The sequence below is a fragment of the Acanthopagrus latus genome, chromosome 18 (genome assembly GCF_904848185.1).
Source record: "Acanthopagrus latus isolate v.2019 chromosome 18, fAcaLat1.1, whole genome shotgun sequence".
Lineage (NCBI taxonomy): Eukaryota > Metazoa > Chordata > Actinopteri > Spariformes > Sparidae > Acanthopagrus > Acanthopagrus latus.
Genome location: NC_051056.1, coordinates 18696326 through 18714755, shown reverse-complemented (window position 1 = coordinate 18714755; position 18430 = coordinate 18696326). Strand labels below are relative to the sequence as shown.

The window sequence follows — 18430 nt, the reverse complement described above, 5'->3', positions numbered from 1 at the left end:
TTATTATTATTATTATTATTATTATTATTATTATTATTATTATTATTATTGTACTTCCAATGTTGACTGAATAGTTTTCATAATGACTGTGTCGGTTCTCCTGTTCAACAATCATGTCACCGGTAGAGTACGGTAAAGTCCACATTTCCCAGAATCCTCCGCGGGCTGCTCACCCCCTCATAGTTTTAGCATCCGGGTCTTTACTTCCTTTTCCTCTGTGCCTAGATGCAATGAGGACCTAGGTTTTTCAGGGACTCTGAAAAATCCGAATCCATCCTTGTAAAAGGCACCACCGAACCTCGCCAAAATGACCGAGCAGATGACAGTGAGGGGGACCCTTAAGGGGCACAATGGATGGGTCACCCAGATCGCCACTACGCCCCAATATCCCGACATGATTCTGTCGGCGTCCCGAGGTGAGGTTTCCTCCGCCGGCTTTGCCAACATGGCTGCGGTAGCTCTAGTAAGCTAGTCGGCGTGCTGATACAACGTAAGATGAACTGTCTGGTGTATGTGTATGAGTGACTGGTGTAAAATGTGCATTATATTGCATGTGACAGCCACGAAGCAGGTACATTTCTCGCACGTTTGACAGACACAAAGCTGCTCGGAGCAAGTCTGAGCAGAAAGACGCCGGTTAGCCACGCTAGCCAAGACTGTGTCGTCATGTGTAATTCGGCCACAGAAAGCCACATTGCCTTGAGACACGTGTATTAACACACACGGGGGGAAACACAAGTGTAGTTGCAAAACTGTGGGCAATGCAACAATCCACTGTAAGCCCTGAAAGATTAAACCTGCTGAGTGTTCACTAAGTGTCTGACAGCTTGCCTTTTGAAATGCTCTCACACAGTGCTAGCTGTACATGCTAATGTGTCTGCTCCACCCTGAATGAAATGAGTCTTTATGTTCGTTTTTCAGACAAGTCCATCATCATGTGGAAGCTGACCCGTGATGAAACCAACTATGGCATCCCCCAGCGCGCCTTGAAGGGCCACTCTCACTTTGTGAGTGATGTTGTCATCTCCTCAGATGGACAGTTTGCCCTGTCTGGTGCCTGGGACCATACCCTCCGCCTGTGGGACCTCACCACGTAAGTGCAGGGAGAGGTAATCTCATCAGCACTAGTCATTTTATTGGGGTGTCCAGGGTAGTAAGGGTAGAGTAAGTCCTCTACATGCTTACTGTAGGTGGTTTGTGTCCATGTGGAACTAAGGTACATGTTGGGTATGATAGTGCTTTCAGTGCTGCCAAGAATACTTGATGCATGAATCAGACCAGAGAGATCTATTGTAAGGTAACACAGATTGCCTTTTATAACAAGCGAATTGGGTTTAAGTTGATTTGTTGAACTTTAAAACTCTGAATTTGGTCATCTTGATATCAATTTTGATTCTCAAAGCAAAGCTACATGTGGTCTATGTCAAGCTTTTCTCCATACAAACCATAGGTCAGATCTAATACACACCCATCCTGGGTTTGGTGACCAGATACTTGATTCGACTTTGTTATATAAAGCAACGAACATAATTTGCATGGAGGTTGGGCAATATGGCCAAATAATCTTTGAGTATTCACAAGTCTAACCTAATTGCATGTACACACTGGTTAATCACAACTGTTTGATAAAACTCGGTTTTGTAATAATATCCAAGATATTCATAACTATTGAAGTTTGTCATTAAACTAATAATTAACTACGAAGATTGGTCTAAAAGTAAAAAATAAGGATGGAATGAATTTTAAAGAGAAATTTCACTGATTAGAGGGCACAAGAACACATCTACGCTCCCCTATGCTTTTAGATTTGTAGAATAGCCATTCAAACTTGCCTAAAGCAAAACCAATCATGCATACAGCACCTACCTCATCCTATGGAAGTTGCATAACATGCCTCATTTTTCATGTTTCTGGAAAATCATAACTTCTTGCTTTTTTTTTCTTACCCCAAGTATCAATAAATGAGTCTCCCATTTCATTGTCCTGCCGTTCAGATCTTTCTTTCAGCTATACAATAATAGAACGTGCACTGTAAAGTTGCATGCTAGTAAATTGTACATGTGGTTAACCAAATCTTGCACCCATTCATGCTGCACCATGCATCCACAGCTCTGTATTCATTATTACTGAATTATAAACTATTTTAATGTTCAGGTGGCATATTTGTGTGAAGGATGAGGCCTAGTCTCAATTTTTGAATAGTTTTTAACCCTGAATATGTGTATTCTGCAGTGCTATTTTTTTTTTTGTTGCATTAACACAGAAAACTGGCAATGAAAAATAGAAATGTTTTGGAATATGTCCTTCAAGGTGTAGCTGTAGCAATATTAGACATGCTTTTGCTTGGGTGTCTTCAGATGTGTAAGCATTTTGCTCATCCCAAATGTTTGGTATGATGTTTTTCCAGTGGCCTCACCACCCGGCGATTTGTTGGACACAGTAAGGATGTTTTGAGCGTGGCTTTCTCCGCTGATAACCGCCAGATTGTGTCTGGCTCCCGGGACAAGACCATCAAGCTGTGGAACACTCTTGGAGTCTGCAAGTACACCATCCAGGTGAGCTGCCAACCTGTGATGATGTCTTGTGAGTAGAGCTTTGTCTTTTGGCCAGAAACTAGATTCTAGTGTATTGGAAAACTGAACAACCTTGCTTTAAATTAGAAGTTGATGGTGGCAATCTCTACTACTGCCCTTTCTAAAAACACATTTTGAAATACAGTTCAAGTTTAAGCCAAAAGAAAACATGCAGCTCACCATCATCAGTGGAAACTACCTTTTACAACACTAGTTTCCTACGACGCTATGACCTTATTATCAGTATTCAACCAACAATGTAAACCTGTAATTCAGGTTTGATGTAGCTAATAAGCAGCCAAACAAAATGTTTTTTTTTCCCTCACCTTGTCTGGTTGGAGATCATCAAGCTTCATCCGGCCATTACAAATAAATCAATAGTTTTGGGTTACTGGATAATTGTACATTCATAACATAAACATGTTCGTCTTCAAATTGCAGGATGAGGGTCATTCTGAGTGGGCGTCTTGTGTGCGCTTCTCCCCCAACAGCAGCAACCCCATCATTGTCTCCTGCGGCTGGGACAAGATGGTCAAGGTATGTTGTCAGCTGTTAAATTTAAAAAAAAAAAAAAAAAAAAAAAAAAACCTGAATGAAAACTTGAGCAGCAAGTCTAAGCGGTTTGTGTGCCTGATGATTTAAAAAATTGGCATGTATTACCTGACCTCCTCACTGATGACATTTTTTGTGTTCATGAGGGCTCAACCCATATGGAGTTTATATGGTCCTCATATTAGTATAGAGTCCTGACCTATAGTCTTCCTGTTCTTTGGTCCTAGGTGTGGAACCTGGCTAACTGCAAGCTGAAGACAAACCACATTGGTCACGCCGGCTTCCTGAACACGGTGACCGTCTCTCCTGACGGCTCCCTGTGTGCATCTGGTGGAAGGGTACGAAATAAACCTTTTTATTATTATTGTTCCAGCCGAATGATTTTTGATCTCCTCACCCATTTGGAACTCAAATGAAGTGTTACATTAAGTCCGGCATGCAGGTTTTACCAATGATGGAAACTTTACAAAGCATCTGTTTAACATTGATGACAAAAGAGGCTGTTTCTGAGTCTAACCTGCATTCAATGAAATCATTGTATTAGTGTGGAAGATTTATTAAACATGCAACAAACTCTGGTCCTCAGTTGTTAAGCATCATGTAAATACCTTGGAAATTGACTATTTATAAATGTGTTTTTTTCTTTTCATCCAGGATGGACAGGCCATGCTGTGGGACCTGAATGAGGGCAAACACCTCTACACCCTGGACAGTGGTGACACCATCAATGCTCTCTGCTTCAGCCCCAACCGTTACTGGCTGTGTGCCGCCACTGGCCCCAGTATCAAGATTTGGGTAAAAGACTTCATCCTTTATATTTTGATCCATATATGGTGCACTAAAGGCAACATGCAATGACGAAACTTCAAACGTCAACTGTATTCTTTGATGATAACAGAGGCTGTTTCTGAGCTCTTATCTAGAACCATTTGTCCATTGTGTAATTTTGGCTCATTAACTTCAGTTATTGATGTGCTTCTGAGAAGTTACTGATTGCACTGCCATTGGTGTTTTCTATTTAGGATCTGGAGGGCAAGATCATTGTGGATGAGCTGAGACAGGAAGTGATCAGCACAAACAGCAAGGCCGAGCCCCCACAGTGCACTTCGCTGGCATGGTCTGCTGATGGACAGGTAAAACACAGTCAGATCTGTAGGGCCTTTCAGTTCACGTCTGCCTATCCTGTTTAGTAGGTGGAATAAGTGTTGTAACCCCAGTGATTATACCCATTCACTTTAACTTCTGATGTCCACTGGTGACAGTCCTGCAAATATGAGGGGCACTAAGAACACGATTATTTGAATATTTATGGCTTGACTATTAATACTGTACTAAAAATTGACTGAATATGTGTAATGATCTATCCCTCTTCTATTTACAGACCCTGTTTGCTGGCTACACTGACAACCTGATCAGAGTGTGGCAGGTCACCATTGGAACTCGATAAGAGCTTGTCCACAAAGAAACTTTAAATAAAAGACTTTTTGAAAAGAACCTGTATGCTGTTTTGGTTTATACACTGATATGAACACTATGGATGAGGGGTTAAATAAAAGTAAGACAGTTTTTTTTTTTTTCCCTTTGAAACTGTTATTCACACAAATTGTTAAACATCAGTGGATGAAAGAACATGCATTACTCAAATTAGTTAGCAATGTTGGGATATTGTGGTTTTTCACTTGTTTATTCTGTGACATCTAATTTTTTATTTAGTGAATATTTTTGGTCCCCAAAAATATTGCAACATTTCATTTTACTTATTACATATCAATGCACGCACACAAATAAAACTATCCTAACACATGATGAGTATATTTTGGTGTCTATTTGTCCCCTTTTTTGATAATGTTTCAGTGTCACATCAGGGAAATTTACACCTCAGGGTGATTAAATGATCAACTTCTTGATAGAGAAGGCAAACGTTTAGATGAAAATTGTGAATAGCTGAGGTAGAGATCTGACATTCTTGTACATTATTCTGATTGACCTGCTTGGCTTGCCGTAGTCTTGGAGTGGTATCCTAGCAACCTAAACACTCAAAAATCGGGCAGTAGGTTAGCAAGTAGCATCACCGCTCTTTTGACTTCTTTTACAACTAAAACTACATATTAACCAGTTGAATGGGATTTTATACATAACCCCACTGTTAAAATTGATTAAATAATACTTAAACTTCGTGTTAAGTTTGAAAGGACTAACAGAAAATATCGCAACTTGATTGGCTACAGATGCTCGTGTAGCATACAGGAGCAGATGGACCAAACTACACGTTCTCGTATTTATGTCGAAAGAACTCTTGCTCTTATAAAACCAGATGCCATCCACAAAGCTGACGAGATCGAGGACGTTATCCTGAAATCAGGCTTCTTCATCCTGCAGGTTGGTTTAAGCCCTGGATTATACATCAGGGGGCTCAGTGATAAGAATGTGTGTAGTCTAAATCACAGGATGTACTAGCTTAACTTCAGGGTTCTGTATTGGATAAGGAAAGGCTTTAAACCGACTGATGATATTTGAGACAATAGCAGCTGCTATTTTTAATATTCATTATAAAATACTGCTTCAAAAACAAATAAGGGGCTTCTCCAATTGTGCGTAAGGGTCGGACTGACACATCAGCACATCTGATGTATTACAGATATTTCCTTATATGCATAGGTTGCTGGTTGATATGTAAGAAGAAATTGCAGTACAGGAATACAGGATATTTTTTCAGGCGATAGAAAAAGTTTCACCAGAATATAGTTCGTCCAGCAGGGGGCGCTGACATTGTGCTGCTCAGCACAAACGTTCACATAGCTGACAGCATATAATAATAGACCTCTAGAGAGATTGATCTGAAGTGTTTGCAAAACCTTAACTTTAATCTTACTTTAATTATTGATCTAAAAAAATCAAACATCAATTCATATTTCACTTAAGTGTCCAACATTTAATTCTTGCGGTAGAAGCGGAGGCTGCAACTGAGTCCTGAGCAGTGCAGTGACTTCTACGCAGACCAGTATGGAAAGCTCTTTTTTCCCAGCTTGACCGCCTTCATGAGTTCTGGCCCCATCATCGCCATCACTCTGGCCCGCGACAACGCCATCGGCCACTGGAAGTCCCTCATAGGGCCCGTCAACAGCATCAAGGCCAGAGAGACTCATCCAGAGAGGTCAGTCTGTTGACTTCTGAAGTACTGATTCAGGATTTTGTTGTTTCGTATGATTTCTCTTTGGAACATGTGTTTTTTTATCCTCTACACTGGAGAGCAATTTGACTGATTGTGGCTCATGAAAACGTGGCCAATCTGTTATCAACCATGAAATCAGATGAAATGCCTGCTAAGACAAAGGAGAGTCACAATATTCAATATTTCTGTGCTATATTGATATCGATCCATTGGTCAGACAGATTCAGACAAAAATGTTGTGTGACTGAAATTATGCTAGACAAAATGCCAGTGTTTGGGTCAAACATGCTGCTCAAGTACATTCTCTATGTTGTTTTAAGAAAGTGCCCTGATAATAGCAATAATAATAATAATAATGATAATGATAATGATAATGATAATAATATTCTTTGTAGTCTTGATAAAATGTGTTTTAACCCCTTACATTGCACAAGTTTACAAATATTTGCATGTACAGTACATAAACCACTACACTAATTCATAATGTCCTGTGAGTGTGGGTCACAGGACATTATGAATTAGTATAGTGATTGATTGTTTTTATCTAATGTAAACCACCCTGCCAGACATGTTTATGATTGTGGTGTATTTTGGCCCAGCCTCAGAGCAAAATATGGCACCTCTGACCTGAAAAATGCGCTCCATGGCAGTGACTCATTTCATGCGGCTGAAAGGGAGATCAAATTCATGTTCCCAAATAGTAAGTACCACACATATTCACACATACTATTGTTTGTAAAGAAATGCATTATTGAACCCTCATGATTATGCATCGCCACATGCTTTCTCACTGTAGCTGTAATCGAGCCCTTTGCCTCAAGAGAAGCAACCGAAGAATACCTGAGCCGGTATGTGAACCCAACCCTGCTACAAGGACTCATTGAGCTCTGCAAGCACAAGCCTCGCAATCCCTGTGTAAGCGTTCAGTGTTTAATATTTGAAGATAAACAGGTGGTCAGATTTATTTGTTTTGGATGATTATTTACTGTCATTGAATATTACGGTAAATGTTTGTTTGATGGAGTTGAGCTTTGGTCCCTGAAACATCTCAATCCATTACCCTACACCTTTGTTTTCACTAGATTTGGCTAGCTGACTGGCTGATCAAAAACAATCCAAACACGCCTCAAATATGCGATGGGGCCATCGTCGAAGGAGTAGAATGACAACATGGAAAGGATGAATGAATGTATCATTTCCAATGTTATTTTGTAGCAGGCAAAAACATTCTGTGTTCTGTGATGAAGTAAAAATGTCTTATTTGCACTAATCATTTGTTTGAATTGCTTTCTGCTGAAGTTGCTCAAATTATCAAACATTTGTTCTTTTCTGACACCAAAGGTTGTGACTTGATTTAAAACCTTAATTGAGAATCAAAAGGTTTGTCTAAGTACAATAATCATTTAGGTATGTTGTATTTTTGGTACTCTGTCCCACTTATTTTAACATTTTGAATCACGTATTAATCAGCCAGTGGCTTAAAAGGTTTGCATTTGAGCATGACTGCACTGAAACATTTGGGTGAGCTGTATGACCCAAGCTGAGCTAAGACAGCACCTTGATCTGGTCCACCTGCTTTGACCAGCTTCATCTCTTTTTGCTCCTCTGGAAATGTTTCATTAGTTTAGTACTCCAGCTAGTAATGGACATGCATGTCCATATGACTGTCTAACAAATATGTTACTGAATTTTCAGGTTTCAGTTGGTCAAACGAGCATTACAGCATTTGATTCAGGCTGCTATTCTGCAGTTTGCATGACAGCTAACAGATGGACAATGAGAGAAAATACTCTAAATGACCAGGCAGCAGTGGTGTAATGTGTTTTTTATAAAAGCAATGACAGAAAGAATTATAGAAAAAGATTTATTATATTGAGTAAGATGTGGCTGGATACTTATTTCAGTCTCTAAAAGCAATCTGACTATAGTTTATATGTCTTGCAGTGTAACTAGGATTCAAAATGTATATGTGGCTCTTAAATCAGTGTATGGATCATTAACCCTGTGCCTGGTTAGAAAAAAGTACATTTATGGAAGATAAGCTAATATAATTTGATTTTAACAGACAGAATAAAGCATACTGTCCTTATAAAGCAGTACCTCACAGTGCATTGCAGTACCATCATGGAATGCATGTCTCATTAATTACAGCAGACATTAATCAACACCTCTCTGAATGTCTAAATGAAAACTGTAGGCCTACATAAACACAAACAAAATACTGCTTATTGTGAATTGTATTCATTTCTTTCTTTTTTTAATTATTTTATGGTTTGTTATTTTGTATTTCTCTTTAAACTTGTCGTTGTACACATAATGCACACATAAGAGCCTGGAGGCATCTCTTTATGCGTGTATCCACAACTGATGTTAAAACGGAGATACCGAGATGTATAATTTGTACATTTTCCACATGCTGCCCGTTTATTTTAATGGCTCTGGACTGTTGCATCTGACGACAGTTTTGTCAGACTCGAGTGAATGCCGGTGCAGATTTGTCTAAAGAGCAACGCTTTCATTACATTATTCAACACAACAAGACTTATTCATCTTGTGCTCCCGGTGCCAATCGACGTGGTTGAATTTTAGCGAACAGTGAGTCTTTTCATTAAAGAAAAGGGTTCCGAGTTCTTTCCTTCCTGTGAGTCAGAGGGCGTGAACATCTTCTGCGAAAAGAGAGCGACGCGGTTGTAATTGGTCGGCACCGTGAGTGGCAGAAGCCGGCGTCCAATCGCATGGCTCCTCCGCAGAAATGTCGTTTTTTTCTGCCGGTTCTAGAAAACCAACCACGAGTTGTCGTCGTGTGGGAGAATCCATCTTGAAGAGAGCTCTCCGGTTGTGCGACCAGTAAGCAGGTTTTCGTTCTTCCTTAGTGTTGGTTTTTTTTCATTGTATTGTCACGTAAGTACTCTGACTGGCTACCTCTTTTCGGTAATTTCCTGGTAGACGTAGACGAAACATCCGTAATTACGAGATAATTTGAGTTAACAGTGCGTCTAGCACGGCCTCTGCATTACGTAACTGTGAATTTGAGTTGTACAGTCCAGGCTTGTGTTATCAGTATAGTACAGATGGGTACGTATTTTCTAATCTTTGGCTCCGGCAGAGACGCGCCTACTAATTTGGGGTAATTAGTGTGTTGTGGGTCAGCGTAACCTTTAGCGGTCTGTAGCCGGCACTCGGAGACAAATAACTGCCCCGTGTGAATGTATGGAACGCAGTTGTGCCGGGCAAAATGGTGGGAAATGCATGCTTTGGCTCCGTGTAAATGGCGAGGCGTGCAGGGCATGACGGATTATGTAACCATCGACACTCTTTAACTTGATTGTTCCCCGTCTTTTTGGGTCTTAGGCAAATTAGTGCAAAATGTCTGAGACAGAGCAGCAGTATATGGAAACATCGGAAAACGGCCACGAAGTCGACGACGATTTTAACGGAGCCGACAACACCGAAGCGGAGATCGACGAGAGCGCCGGGAATGACTGCGGAGAGGAGGAAGGGCCCGGCGCGGACGACAATTCGCAAAACGGCGGCACAGAGGGCGGCCAGATCGACGCCAGCAAAAGCGAGGAGGATGCAGGGTGAGTTTTAAACGCACGGGTGTGAATCATCTGTGGAAGCGACAATTAAAAATACGCACTCGTGATTTGCCATGTTTCTTTGTTCCGCCGGCCTTTGTTGGCGCCATATGCAGAGCGGAGGGGGGATGGGCGCCGAGCAGGGATCAAATCTAACATGTAATGGCTTATGAGACTGCATGGATACGAGATGCTTGCTTTAGTCGCAGCGTGGTGATTTTCACCACATTGATTTAATGTATGTAAAATAACCTGTAAGCATAGCAACTGTAGCCTGCCCCCACACGTCACCGGGTTAACAGATGTTCTGGAACAGTGTGTACATTTACACCCCCCTCCTGCCCGACACCACCCCCACCCTATAGCCATATATAAAGTTGTAGTAGTGGTGCCGCCTTTAAAGCTAAACACGTCCCTTTCCCCTTTTCTGCCCTCAGGAAAATGTTTGTTGGCGGTCTCAGCTGGGACACGAGCAAGAAGGATCTCAAAGATTACTTCTCAAAATTTGGTGAGGTGACGGACTGCACCATCAAGATGGACCAGCAGACAGGCCGGTCAAGAGGCTTCGGCTTCATTCTCTTCAAAGATGCAGCCAGCGTGGACAAGGTGAGCGGGGAAATGATTATATAAAAACTTCAAGAAGTCTTTGTTTACACAGACTGGCAAACTTAAATGTTTTGTGTTTTTGTTCTAAAAAGGTTCTGGAACAGAAGGAGCACAAACTCGATGGCAGAGTGATCGACCCGAAGAAGGCCATGGCCATGAAGAAGGATCCAGTCAAGAAAATCTTTGTCGGAGGCCTTAACCCTGACACCTCAAAGGAAGTCATCCAGGAGTACTTCGGGACTTTTGGCGAGGTAATTTCATGCAATTTTTTTTCTCTTCAGTTGAGTTCAGTCAGTAAATAGATGCCTTTGATGTTGATTGTTCTAAAGTTTAATTTCCTTTCACGCAGATTGAGACCATTGAGCTTCCACAAGATCCAAAGACGGAAAAGAGGAGGGGATTCGTATTTATAACATACAAAGAAGAGGCCCCGGTCAAGAAGGTCATGGAGAAGAAATACCACAACGTCGGTGGAAGCAAGGTAAAAAGCACATGTGCACACAGGTGACTGGGTACGAGCTACCCAGTTTCATGCATTTTGCCAAAGGCGTGTCCGACTGCAATGTAATGTTCTCCTGTGTGGTGTTGCAGTGTGAAATTAAAATAGCCCAGCCCAAAGAGGTCTACCAGCAGCAGCAGTATGGTGCACGTGGATATGGCGGACGCGGCAGGGGCCGTGGGGGTAAGCACCTTCTTGCATGTATACCAGCACATTTCTTTTTACATTAAACTAGACTCAATGGTAGATTTAATTTTATGTGGGGGGATAGCCTGGGGTCGTGTGTGCTGGAGAGTTGTGACATGGGCATCACCTGTTGTTTTTAGGCCAGGGCCAGAACTGGAATCAAGGTTACAACAACTACTGGAACCAGGGATACAACCAGAACTACGGCTACGGACAGCAAGGCTACGGATATGGCGGCTATGGCGGCAACTATGACTACTCTGCTGGTTATTACGGCTATGGGGGTGGCTACGATTACAGTAAGCGATAAGTGCCCCCAGGGAAAGAAAAAAAAAATGAGAGAAACTTTATTTTCTTGGTCCTCCTTGTTGTACAGAAGAACTCAGTCCCTTTTTCTCTTGTCCTCCAGACCAGGGCAATACAAGCTATGGGAAAACTCCAAGACGTGGCCACCAGAATAGCTACAAGCCATACTGATCACACGTAGTGCAGGTATGCATTTTTGCATCATCCGTGGTAGTATGAGAACATAGCTGTAACCATTGGTGCCTTTTTGACCCCAAAGATGTCCATCTACTCTAAATCCATTCAAGCATTGTGGTGGGGTTAGCGTAGACCGTGTTGTGGGGTCTGTGATCATTAAAGATGGATCCATTCCACCTGTCAGCCATCTTAAGATGCATCTCTACAAACACTACTTGATCAATAAGGGTTGAGTTGGTGGTGGTTGAGAACAGGAACAATAAGGACCGTTTCACCTTTCACCTGGGTGCTAGGTGTGTAATAGCTAGCGGTCGTCCCCCCCCCTCCCCCCAAAGTGTGTCTGTCCATTCACTGACCTGTCAAACTCATTCATGCACCTGTCTGTCTATGTGTAACTGCATGCCACATTTGGTTTATTCTCAGTAACGTTAAGCACCGTGTTTTTCTCTTAAGGTCTAAAGTAAATAAGAAAAAGAGATCCATGGTCTGACCACAGCGAACATGGGCTCTGGCTTTTCCTTTGGAGTTGGCAGAAATTTGGACTCATGCTCCATTTGTACAGATCAAGTGAGGAACTGGGGAAGCAAATGTCACTTTTCCACTTTTTATTTTATATTGTTTTGTGTCCATTTACATTTCCAGTGATGGAAGTGTTATTTTTACTGTACTTTTTGGTACCTTTTTGAATCTAATGTATTGTATGGTTGTATTTTTACATGTCTACTGGATTTACAGATGAGCAGGAGCAAAAGCTTTTAAAGCTTACAAATAAAACAATTTTGCTTTTTTTTTCTTTTTCTTTTGGTGTTACTAGATCTTTAGTTAAATCTCCCGTGCTGAGTGTTGGATGCGAGTTGCATGGCTTCAGATGTGGGGTGAGGCTAAATAAGGGATTTAAACTTAATCAAAGGGTTCATTGTAAGCGTGTCAATTGAATGTTTGCAGATGGTCTAGTAGACGAAGACAACCAGCATCTTTTTTTTTTTTCTTTTGGCTTTTAAGGAGATTCTTCCCCCATCATGTTTGCAATTTTAAGTGGCTTTACTAGTGTAACTCAACTGAACGCAAGCCTGTTAATGTACGAGGGTACTCCCTCTCTCACTGGAAACTCATTCCTCTAGTGTCTTGGGCAAATTGGTAGAAATAAACTTTTGGTTTATATTACACATGGATCTTTTTGTTATTATTTGTAAAGTTAATGTTAAATGTTTTGTACTGCTAAATGGCTTGCTTGTTTTGTCTTGAGTAATGTTAACATCTCTACGGATGCCTCTCTGGGAAGCCGTGGGAGAGTGCTACAGTATCTGCAGGATAACTGCTGGCTCAGTGTTAATACCCACCCCACTAGATGTGAAACTGCGATACTTGAGCAATTTTGTGAAATGTGTCCAGGAGTTAAAGATAGTGGTCTGGTAAGTGCTTGACTCAACCATACTGTGTATTAAGAACATGTTGCTGATCAGTGTTGTAAGTTGGGACAAATTATATATCACTACTGTGGGTAAAAAGAACGCAAGAGTCAAGGCCTTAAAAAGTTCAGTTTTATTTTTTTAAAAATATATAAGTTTAGTGTCATATTGGCATCATCTTATATTGGTCATCGCCCGGCTGGTCATCATGTGCTTGCATGACTTTAAACATGTAAACTCCAATTTGGCTTAGTATAATCAGGAAGATGACCTCTTGCATCTCCTCACTCCCCCTTCCTGTGGAGAAAGCAGATTCATATTACTTAAGTTTTATGTTGCAAGACTCAAAAATTTTTTTAAAATAACAGTCATCCTCAAGTACTGACTGATTTCAAATCTGTCAGTGCTCTGATATAAGAATGTACTCTGAGAAAAACAGTCCATAACGAAGACAAAGGGAGTCCCCACAGTGGTCAGAGTTGGTGCAGGGCAGCAACATGTTCTGCCAAGTGAATTGAATGAACTTGTTTGATCTGCTGGAACCTGGAGTTTTAGACATTCATATCTCTACCTCTGAACTTTCTGAATGTGACCATCTGACAATGTCTGATGCAATTAAAGGTTTTTTCTACAGGTTTAACAAACCTTAGATGTCTTCCTTTTCCGGTTTAAGGTCACTGGTTTCCATGTCTGAGAATAAGAACATTCAATAAGTGACGCCACATTTTATTACTGATGTGAGTTAACTCCTTATGGGTGTATATACAATAGTTTTCTTATTCTTAATACACAATGGTGAAGTAGATGCATATTCCATACAGCACATTTGCAAAGCTAACCTGTGAGGATGCGGTCGATGCATTGTACCACCAGATCTGCGTCCTCCATACTGAAGCACATGGGAGGTTTAAACTTCACAACACTTTCCCAGGGGCCATCTGTACTTACACAGATTTTATCCTCCTCCTTCAACCTAAGTGGAGCATGGGGTAAAATTACAATGCCATGTGGCAGAGATGGCATACACAAGAACATCAAGTTACATTAAGTTACTTTCTGGGAGGTAAAAAGATCAAAAGTAACTATTAATTATTGGATAGCACTCTGGTCCTGTACCTCTTCACCAGCAATGCTGCTGTTTCTGTGGCAGGAGTCCTCTTCTCCCTATCTTTAACCAGCTCGATCCCTGCAAACAGTCCCGCACCTCTGTTGAAAATGAACAAATAATATCTTTGAGACTTTATTTTGGAGTTGAAATATTTGAGCCCAATATATGCTTAAGGACTGGATGACTGGATAAAGATTAATGGATGTATCCATATATTATGGAGTTACAATGTCTAATTGTCTATAATGATACAAAATGGGAGAAATGGTTCAAATTCAGTAATTCCATCGAATGTGTATAAAATCACACGTTTGATCATATCAGATCGTCTTATTCAACCCATAGCAAGTTCCTCCACGACTCTTGCATATTATAGATTGACTATTTGAACACAACTGCTGTGAAATACTAATGAAAAAGGCCCCACACACACCACAAAAAAAGTTAATTAGGTTGAATGAAATGCTAAAATGATTCCAATTGTTCTGTTTATGGGTATAGGGCTCGTTGTGCCTTTAACCAATTTAGCTTCTACACATTCACAATTTAAAAAAACAGTATATGAATACTAAATAACAGCCATCCCAGAGTGTAAGCCACTGCAGAAGTAACAAGCTGTGTCTCCTATAGCCATTGAATAAGTGTTGAGATAAATTACTAAAGTAAAAGTTCACAGAATGTATCAATCATAAAGTCACTGTTTTAACTATTATATATCATGTTTACAGATCAGTTTTACTGCTGTGTTAATGTGCATGTTTAATTTTACTACTATAGACGTTAAAATAGTGCTGCCTCTAATTTATATACAGTTGGGTAGTTTGATATACAGCAGAGCATCATGTTCTATGAGTTAATCACATGTTTGTAAAGTTTATATTTTATAAGAGCTGCATGTATTTCAAGAAAAGAGACATATTGTTTTCATCTTTATGGTGCTGCATTTTCCTGGTGAACCAAAGGTTATTTTAATTATTTATATTCAATTTATCTGACAAGTAACTAATTACAAGAGATACACTTTTTATGGATAATTATAGGATTTACAATATACATTAAGTTGCATAAAATGCAAATACCCACCTACAAGTTCTGTAAATGTACACTTACAAGCACAGTACTTTGGTAACATGTCCAAGTAACTCCTGTGCAATCAGTATCACCTTCTCTCAGAGGCCCTGTACACGGGTGTCATCAATCACTGACCGGTCAGACCTCTCAGGTTGAAATCAGAAGCTATGTTGGTCATTTAGGGACTCCGCTGTAACTCCATGACATGAGAAATACAGGTCCACTCAACATATAAGTGATACTTTTAATTTTAACCGGCATGTGCATTCAGGCTGAAAGTGTTAGCACTCAATATCTGAGGGTTCAAATGTTCAATAAAAGGTTTAAAGGTTAATTTAATTGTCACTTTACAACACAGCATGGGCAACAAATTGCAACATTGTTATGACGAATTGAGGGTGAGCTCCTGAGTCTCACAGCCTGAAGAGAGAAGCTGCCACGTCATCTGTCGGTACGGCAGAAGAAACTGCTGTAGTGTTTGCCAGACGGCAGCAGGGTGGAGAGACTGTGGCTAGGATGGGTGTTGCACAAACTGAACCCCTCATGCAGACGAGAATGAAATCATGTTTCGTGTTGACACACAGCAGCCCAAAAAGCCCGAAATGCGTTCAGGTGTAAGGGAACAACTGCTGCTGTGTAATTAACGCTATCACACTGTCCTGACAAAGGCTCTAATGACCTGGATAAGCAAAAACACCAGTGTGGATGTACCACTTTAAGAGCTTTAATTAACGTTGCCTCTTAAACAGCAGTTTAATATGACAACTTAATGACGACCAGACTGTCCATATAAATTCATGATTTTTTTTGTAATTATTGGTGCTTGATTTCTAAAGCGGTTTAATGCTGGACACAAAAAACTAGAGCGCATACTTACCTGACATCACCAATGATTTGATGTCGTGTTTGTAGCTTTGTGAGCAGATCTTTAAGGTGTGCTCCCACCCGTGTGGCGTTTCCTCTAAGGTCCTCTTTCTCTATCACGTCGAGGACTGCCAGGCCAATTGCACAGGACACCGGGTTCCCTCCGAACTGCACGAAGTTGGAGAGATAAACCAGAGGTTTAAACTTGATAACAGGGGGTTAACTGAGACAGATTTACACATACAAACTTCTGAACCTGTTCTCTGTTAAAGCAGTGATGTGTGTGTATTTTATTTATGTATTTTATACTTTAATAATGTTTAATTGCTGCTACTATAAATGTGTCCTCAGCCAGAAAAAGCCACGAATGCCAGGTTCGAGGAGCATTCATTCATATTACTGTGTAGTCACCGTATTGAAGTACTCCACTCCGTTGGCTGTAAAAGCTCCAGCTATCTTTTCAGTGGTTGCCACGCATGCCAGGGGGTGCCCATTGCCCATTGGTTTGCCCATGGTCACTATGTCGGGACAGAAACTCTCCCCTTGCTGCTGGAAACCCCAGAAGTGACTCCCCAGTCTTCCAAAGCCTGTCTGCACCTCGTCTGCCACAAACACTCCACCAGCTGAGCGCACGTACCTGTGGACAGCGTGAGGGAGATGAAACTTTTCACCACTATCATACACGTGCTCGAGGAAAAACAAAAACAGCCTGTGAAATGAGTCACCACTCACTCCGCAACCTTAGTTGAGTACCCATGGGGCAAGATGATTTGCCCTCCCACGCTTGGCAATGATTCAGCGAAGAAGGCGGAGATCTATTGCGGAGAAGGTGGAAAATAAGTAAGGTGTTATGCGTTGGTCATATTTGCCACGACATTATCCTGTGTTTCTGTGCATGCGACAGTGGTAAAATCTACCTTACGACCCTTTCTGTGCACCTCCTCTATTAGGTCTTTCACTGTATCCGCATACGCCTGGCCCGGGTCGGGGTGATCCTCTCTGTACACGCCCCTGTAGGTGTCTGGTAAGGGGGCCTAGGAGGTTCGAACACATTTTGTCAGATAGGCAGGAGTCCACTGTTGTTCTGCAGTTTGTGAAATTATGTTTTTTTGTTTTTTAGATTTACACACCACGTGAACCCATTCTTTCTGTCCAGTCAGTTTCCGGAACTTGTAAGGACTGATGTCGATGAGGGACTTGAGATGCCCGTGGTATGCACTGGTATGAAAGAGGAGGCCATTGTAAATGATGAGCAGGTGTTATTGTAAGAGGGTGAATGTGTCGCGTCGGAATACAAAAAAACACTTACTGGTCAAGCACAATGACGTCCTCATGCTGGGTGTACTGCTGTGCCAAGCGCAGGGCGAGATCATTGGCCTCTGAGCTGTCAGGAAAACAGGTGTCAAACCACAAGTGTGGAGAGGCTTCACCAGTCTGTGGGTGCGTGGGTGTGTGTGAACTTCCTACCCAGAGTTGACAAAGTAGAAGACACACAGTCTCTCGGGCAGGGTGGCAGCCAGGCGCTCTGCATACAGGACGATGTTGTCATGCAGGAATCTTGAGTTTGTGTTCAGGAGGTCCATTTGTGCAGCTGCGGCCTTAGTGATGCTGGGGTGACAGTGGCCCACTGCAACAGAGAGCACACAGACAGGACGTTACCTACACCAAACCTCCCGCCACAAGGAGGCAGGAGTGTGACGTTACAAGGCTTGTCTCTCCTACCGTGATGAACGTTGCTGATGCAGTCCAGATAGCGCTTGCCATTCTCATCGAAAAGATACTGTCCTCTGGCTCTGACAATTTTCACAGGGTCGTCTGAATAAAAGAGCCTGCACGACTGCCTGTGACCGAGACAGTGGAGACGTCAAAGCGGCACAGTGCACACACACCATGTGACATGCCTCATGTCTTAAAAAAAAAAAAAAAAAATCACACAACAGTGAGCCCTCTCCTTTACATACCCGATTAATCTCTTCCTCTTTTCGAGAGTTTCCTCCTTCCTGAGTTCAAGTGCCATTGTGCCTTTGGCTTCTCTCTGTCTGCAAGTTACACCAAAGACCGCTAAAGCAGTAAACTAAGAGATAATAGTTGGACAAGTATATCGTTTTATGGAAGTGTTATTGAAGTCTTGACGTCCACCACGCATGCGCAAATAGTTGGGGTTCCGTGATACGTGGACCCCCCTTATCTTTCTATCCATTCACCATATATTTATTAGATATTAGCTATACATAAAGCAATGGGGTTTGGCTAGGTAACATACTTTCCTATAAATATCCGGCAAACACGTTTATTGCTCAGTTTAGATTTTATGCCGTCGCTTTATGTA

At 41.5% G+C, this 18430-nt stretch overlaps 4 protein-coding genes across 6 annotated transcripts; 3 read left to right on the top strand and 1 right to left on the bottom strand.

Moving 5' to 3' along the window:
- Window positions 1-200: 200 nt before the first annotated feature.
- On the top strand, window positions 201-4619 carry rack1 (receptor for activated C kinase 1). Its single transcript, XM_037077119.1, has 8 exons — window positions 201-416; window positions 922-1093; window positions 2408-2555; window positions 3015-3110; window positions 3353-3463; window positions 3780-3920; window positions 4148-4258; window positions 4507-4619. The coding sequence occupies exons 1-8, from the start codon at window positions 308-310 to the stop codon at window positions 4570-4572; spliced, it is 954 nt and encodes a 317-aa protein (XP_036933014.1). The 5' UTR covers window positions 201-307; the 3' UTR covers window positions 4573-4619.
- A 509-nt stretch (window positions 4620-5128) lies between these two features.
- On the top strand, window positions 5129-7568 carry nme5 (NME/NM23 family member 5). Its single transcript, XM_037077120.1, has 5 exons — window positions 5129-5504; window positions 6074-6279; window positions 6897-6997; window positions 7094-7212; window positions 7380-7568. Exons 1-5 carry the CDS (start codon window positions 5379-5381, stop codon window positions 7461-7463), a joined length of 636 nt encoding a protein of 211 aa, XP_036933015.1. The 5' UTR covers window positions 5129-5378; the 3' UTR covers window positions 7464-7568.
- A 1425-nt stretch (window positions 7569-8993) lies between these two features.
- LOC119007434 (heterogeneous nuclear ribonucleoprotein A/B-like) lies at window positions 8994-12438 on the top strand. 3 transcript variants are annotated; one of them, XM_037077116.1, is made up of 9 exons: window positions 8994-9144; window positions 9649-9878; window positions 10313-10481; window positions 10574-10732; window positions 10831-10962; window positions 11073-11163; window positions 11307-11465; window positions 11576-11658; window positions 12103-12438. In XM_037077116.1, exons 2-8 carry the CDS (start codon window positions 9664-9666, stop codon window positions 11641-11643), a joined length of 993 nt encoding a protein of 330 aa, XP_036933011.1. In that variant the 5' UTR covers window positions 8994-9144; window positions 9649-9663; the 3' UTR covers window positions 11644-11658; window positions 12103-12438. The 3 variants fall into 3 exon arrangements, with proteins under 3 accessions (XP_036933011.1, XP_036933012.1, XP_036933013.1); XM_037077117.1 differs by having other exon boundaries at window positions 9065-9198; XM_037077118.1 differs by lacking the exon at window positions 8994-9144 and adding an exon at window positions 9354-9372.
- A 186-nt stretch (window positions 12439-12624) lies between these two features.
- phykpl (5-phosphohydroxy-L-lysine phospho-lyase) lies at window positions 12625-18411 on the bottom strand. Its single transcript, XM_037077107.1, has 13 exons — window positions 18063-18411; window positions 17824-17942; window positions 17569-17728; window positions 17411-17485; window positions 17232-17319; window positions 17019-17135; window positions 16834-16916; window positions 16513-16738; window positions 16115-16269; window positions 14175-14264; window positions 13898-14031; window positions 13704-13748; window positions 12625-13355 (listed from the first exon to the last, which is right to left on the bottom strand). The coding sequence occupies exons 1-12, from the start codon at window positions 18116-18118 to the stop codon at window positions 13705-13707; spliced, it is 1347 nt and encodes a 448-aa protein (XP_036933002.1). The 5' UTR covers window positions 18119-18411; the 3' UTR covers window positions 12625-13355; window position 13704.
- Window positions 18412-18430: the final 19 nt, after the last annotated feature.

Excerpts from the sequence above, each read along its gene's own strand:
- LOC119007434 (XM_037077116.1), top strand. The coding sequence starts at position 9,664 with ATGTCTGAGACAGAGCAGCAGTATATGGAAACATCGGAAAACGGCCAC. Across the intron at positions 10,733-10,830 it reads ACTTCGGGACTTTTGGCGAG|ATTGAGACCATTGAGCTTCC; the intron begins GTAATTTCATGC and ends CCTTTCACGCAG. Across the intron at positions 10,963-11,072 it reads ACAACGTCGGTGGAAGCAAG|TGTGAAATTAAAATAGCCCA; the intron begins GTAAAAAGCACA and ends GTGGTGTTGCAG.
- rack1 (XM_037077119.1), top strand. The coding sequence starts at position 308 with ATGACCGAGCAGATGACAGTGAGGGGGACCCTTAAGGGGCACAATGGA. Across the intron at positions 2,556-3,014 it reads TCTGCAAGTACACCATCCAG|GATGAGGGTCATTCTGAGTG; the intron begins GTGAGCTGCCAA and ends TTCAAATTGCAG. Across the intron at positions 3,464-3,779 it reads TGTGTGCATCTGGTGGAAGG|GATGGACAGGCCATGCTGTG; the intron begins GTACGAAATAAA and ends CTTTTCATCCAG.
- phykpl (XM_037077107.1), bottom strand. The coding sequence starts at position 18,118 with ATGGCACTTGAACTCAGGAAGGAGGAAACTCTCGAAAAGAGGAAGAGA. Across the intron at positions 17,486-17,568 it reads TTCTACTTTGTCAACTCTGG|CTCAGAGGCCAATGATCTCG; the intron begins GTAGGAAGTTCA and ends TTTTCCTGACAG. Across the intron at positions 14,265-16,114 it reads CAAATCATTGGTGATGTCAG|AGGTGCGGGACTGTTTGCAG; the intron begins GTAAGTATGCGC and ends CATTTTCAACAG.
- nme5 (XM_037077120.1), top strand. The coding sequence starts at position 5,379 with ATGGACCAAACTACACGTTCTCGTATTTATGTCGAAAGAACTCTTGCT. Across the intron at positions 5,505-6,073 it reads CAGGCTTCTTCATCCTGCAG|AAGCGGAGGCTGCAACTGAG; the intron begins GTTGGTTTAAGC and ends TTCTTGCGGTAG. Across the intron at positions 6,280-6,896 it reads AGAGAGACTCATCCAGAGAG|CCTCAGAGCAAAATATGGCA; the intron begins GTCAGTCTGTTG and ends ATTTTGGCCCAG.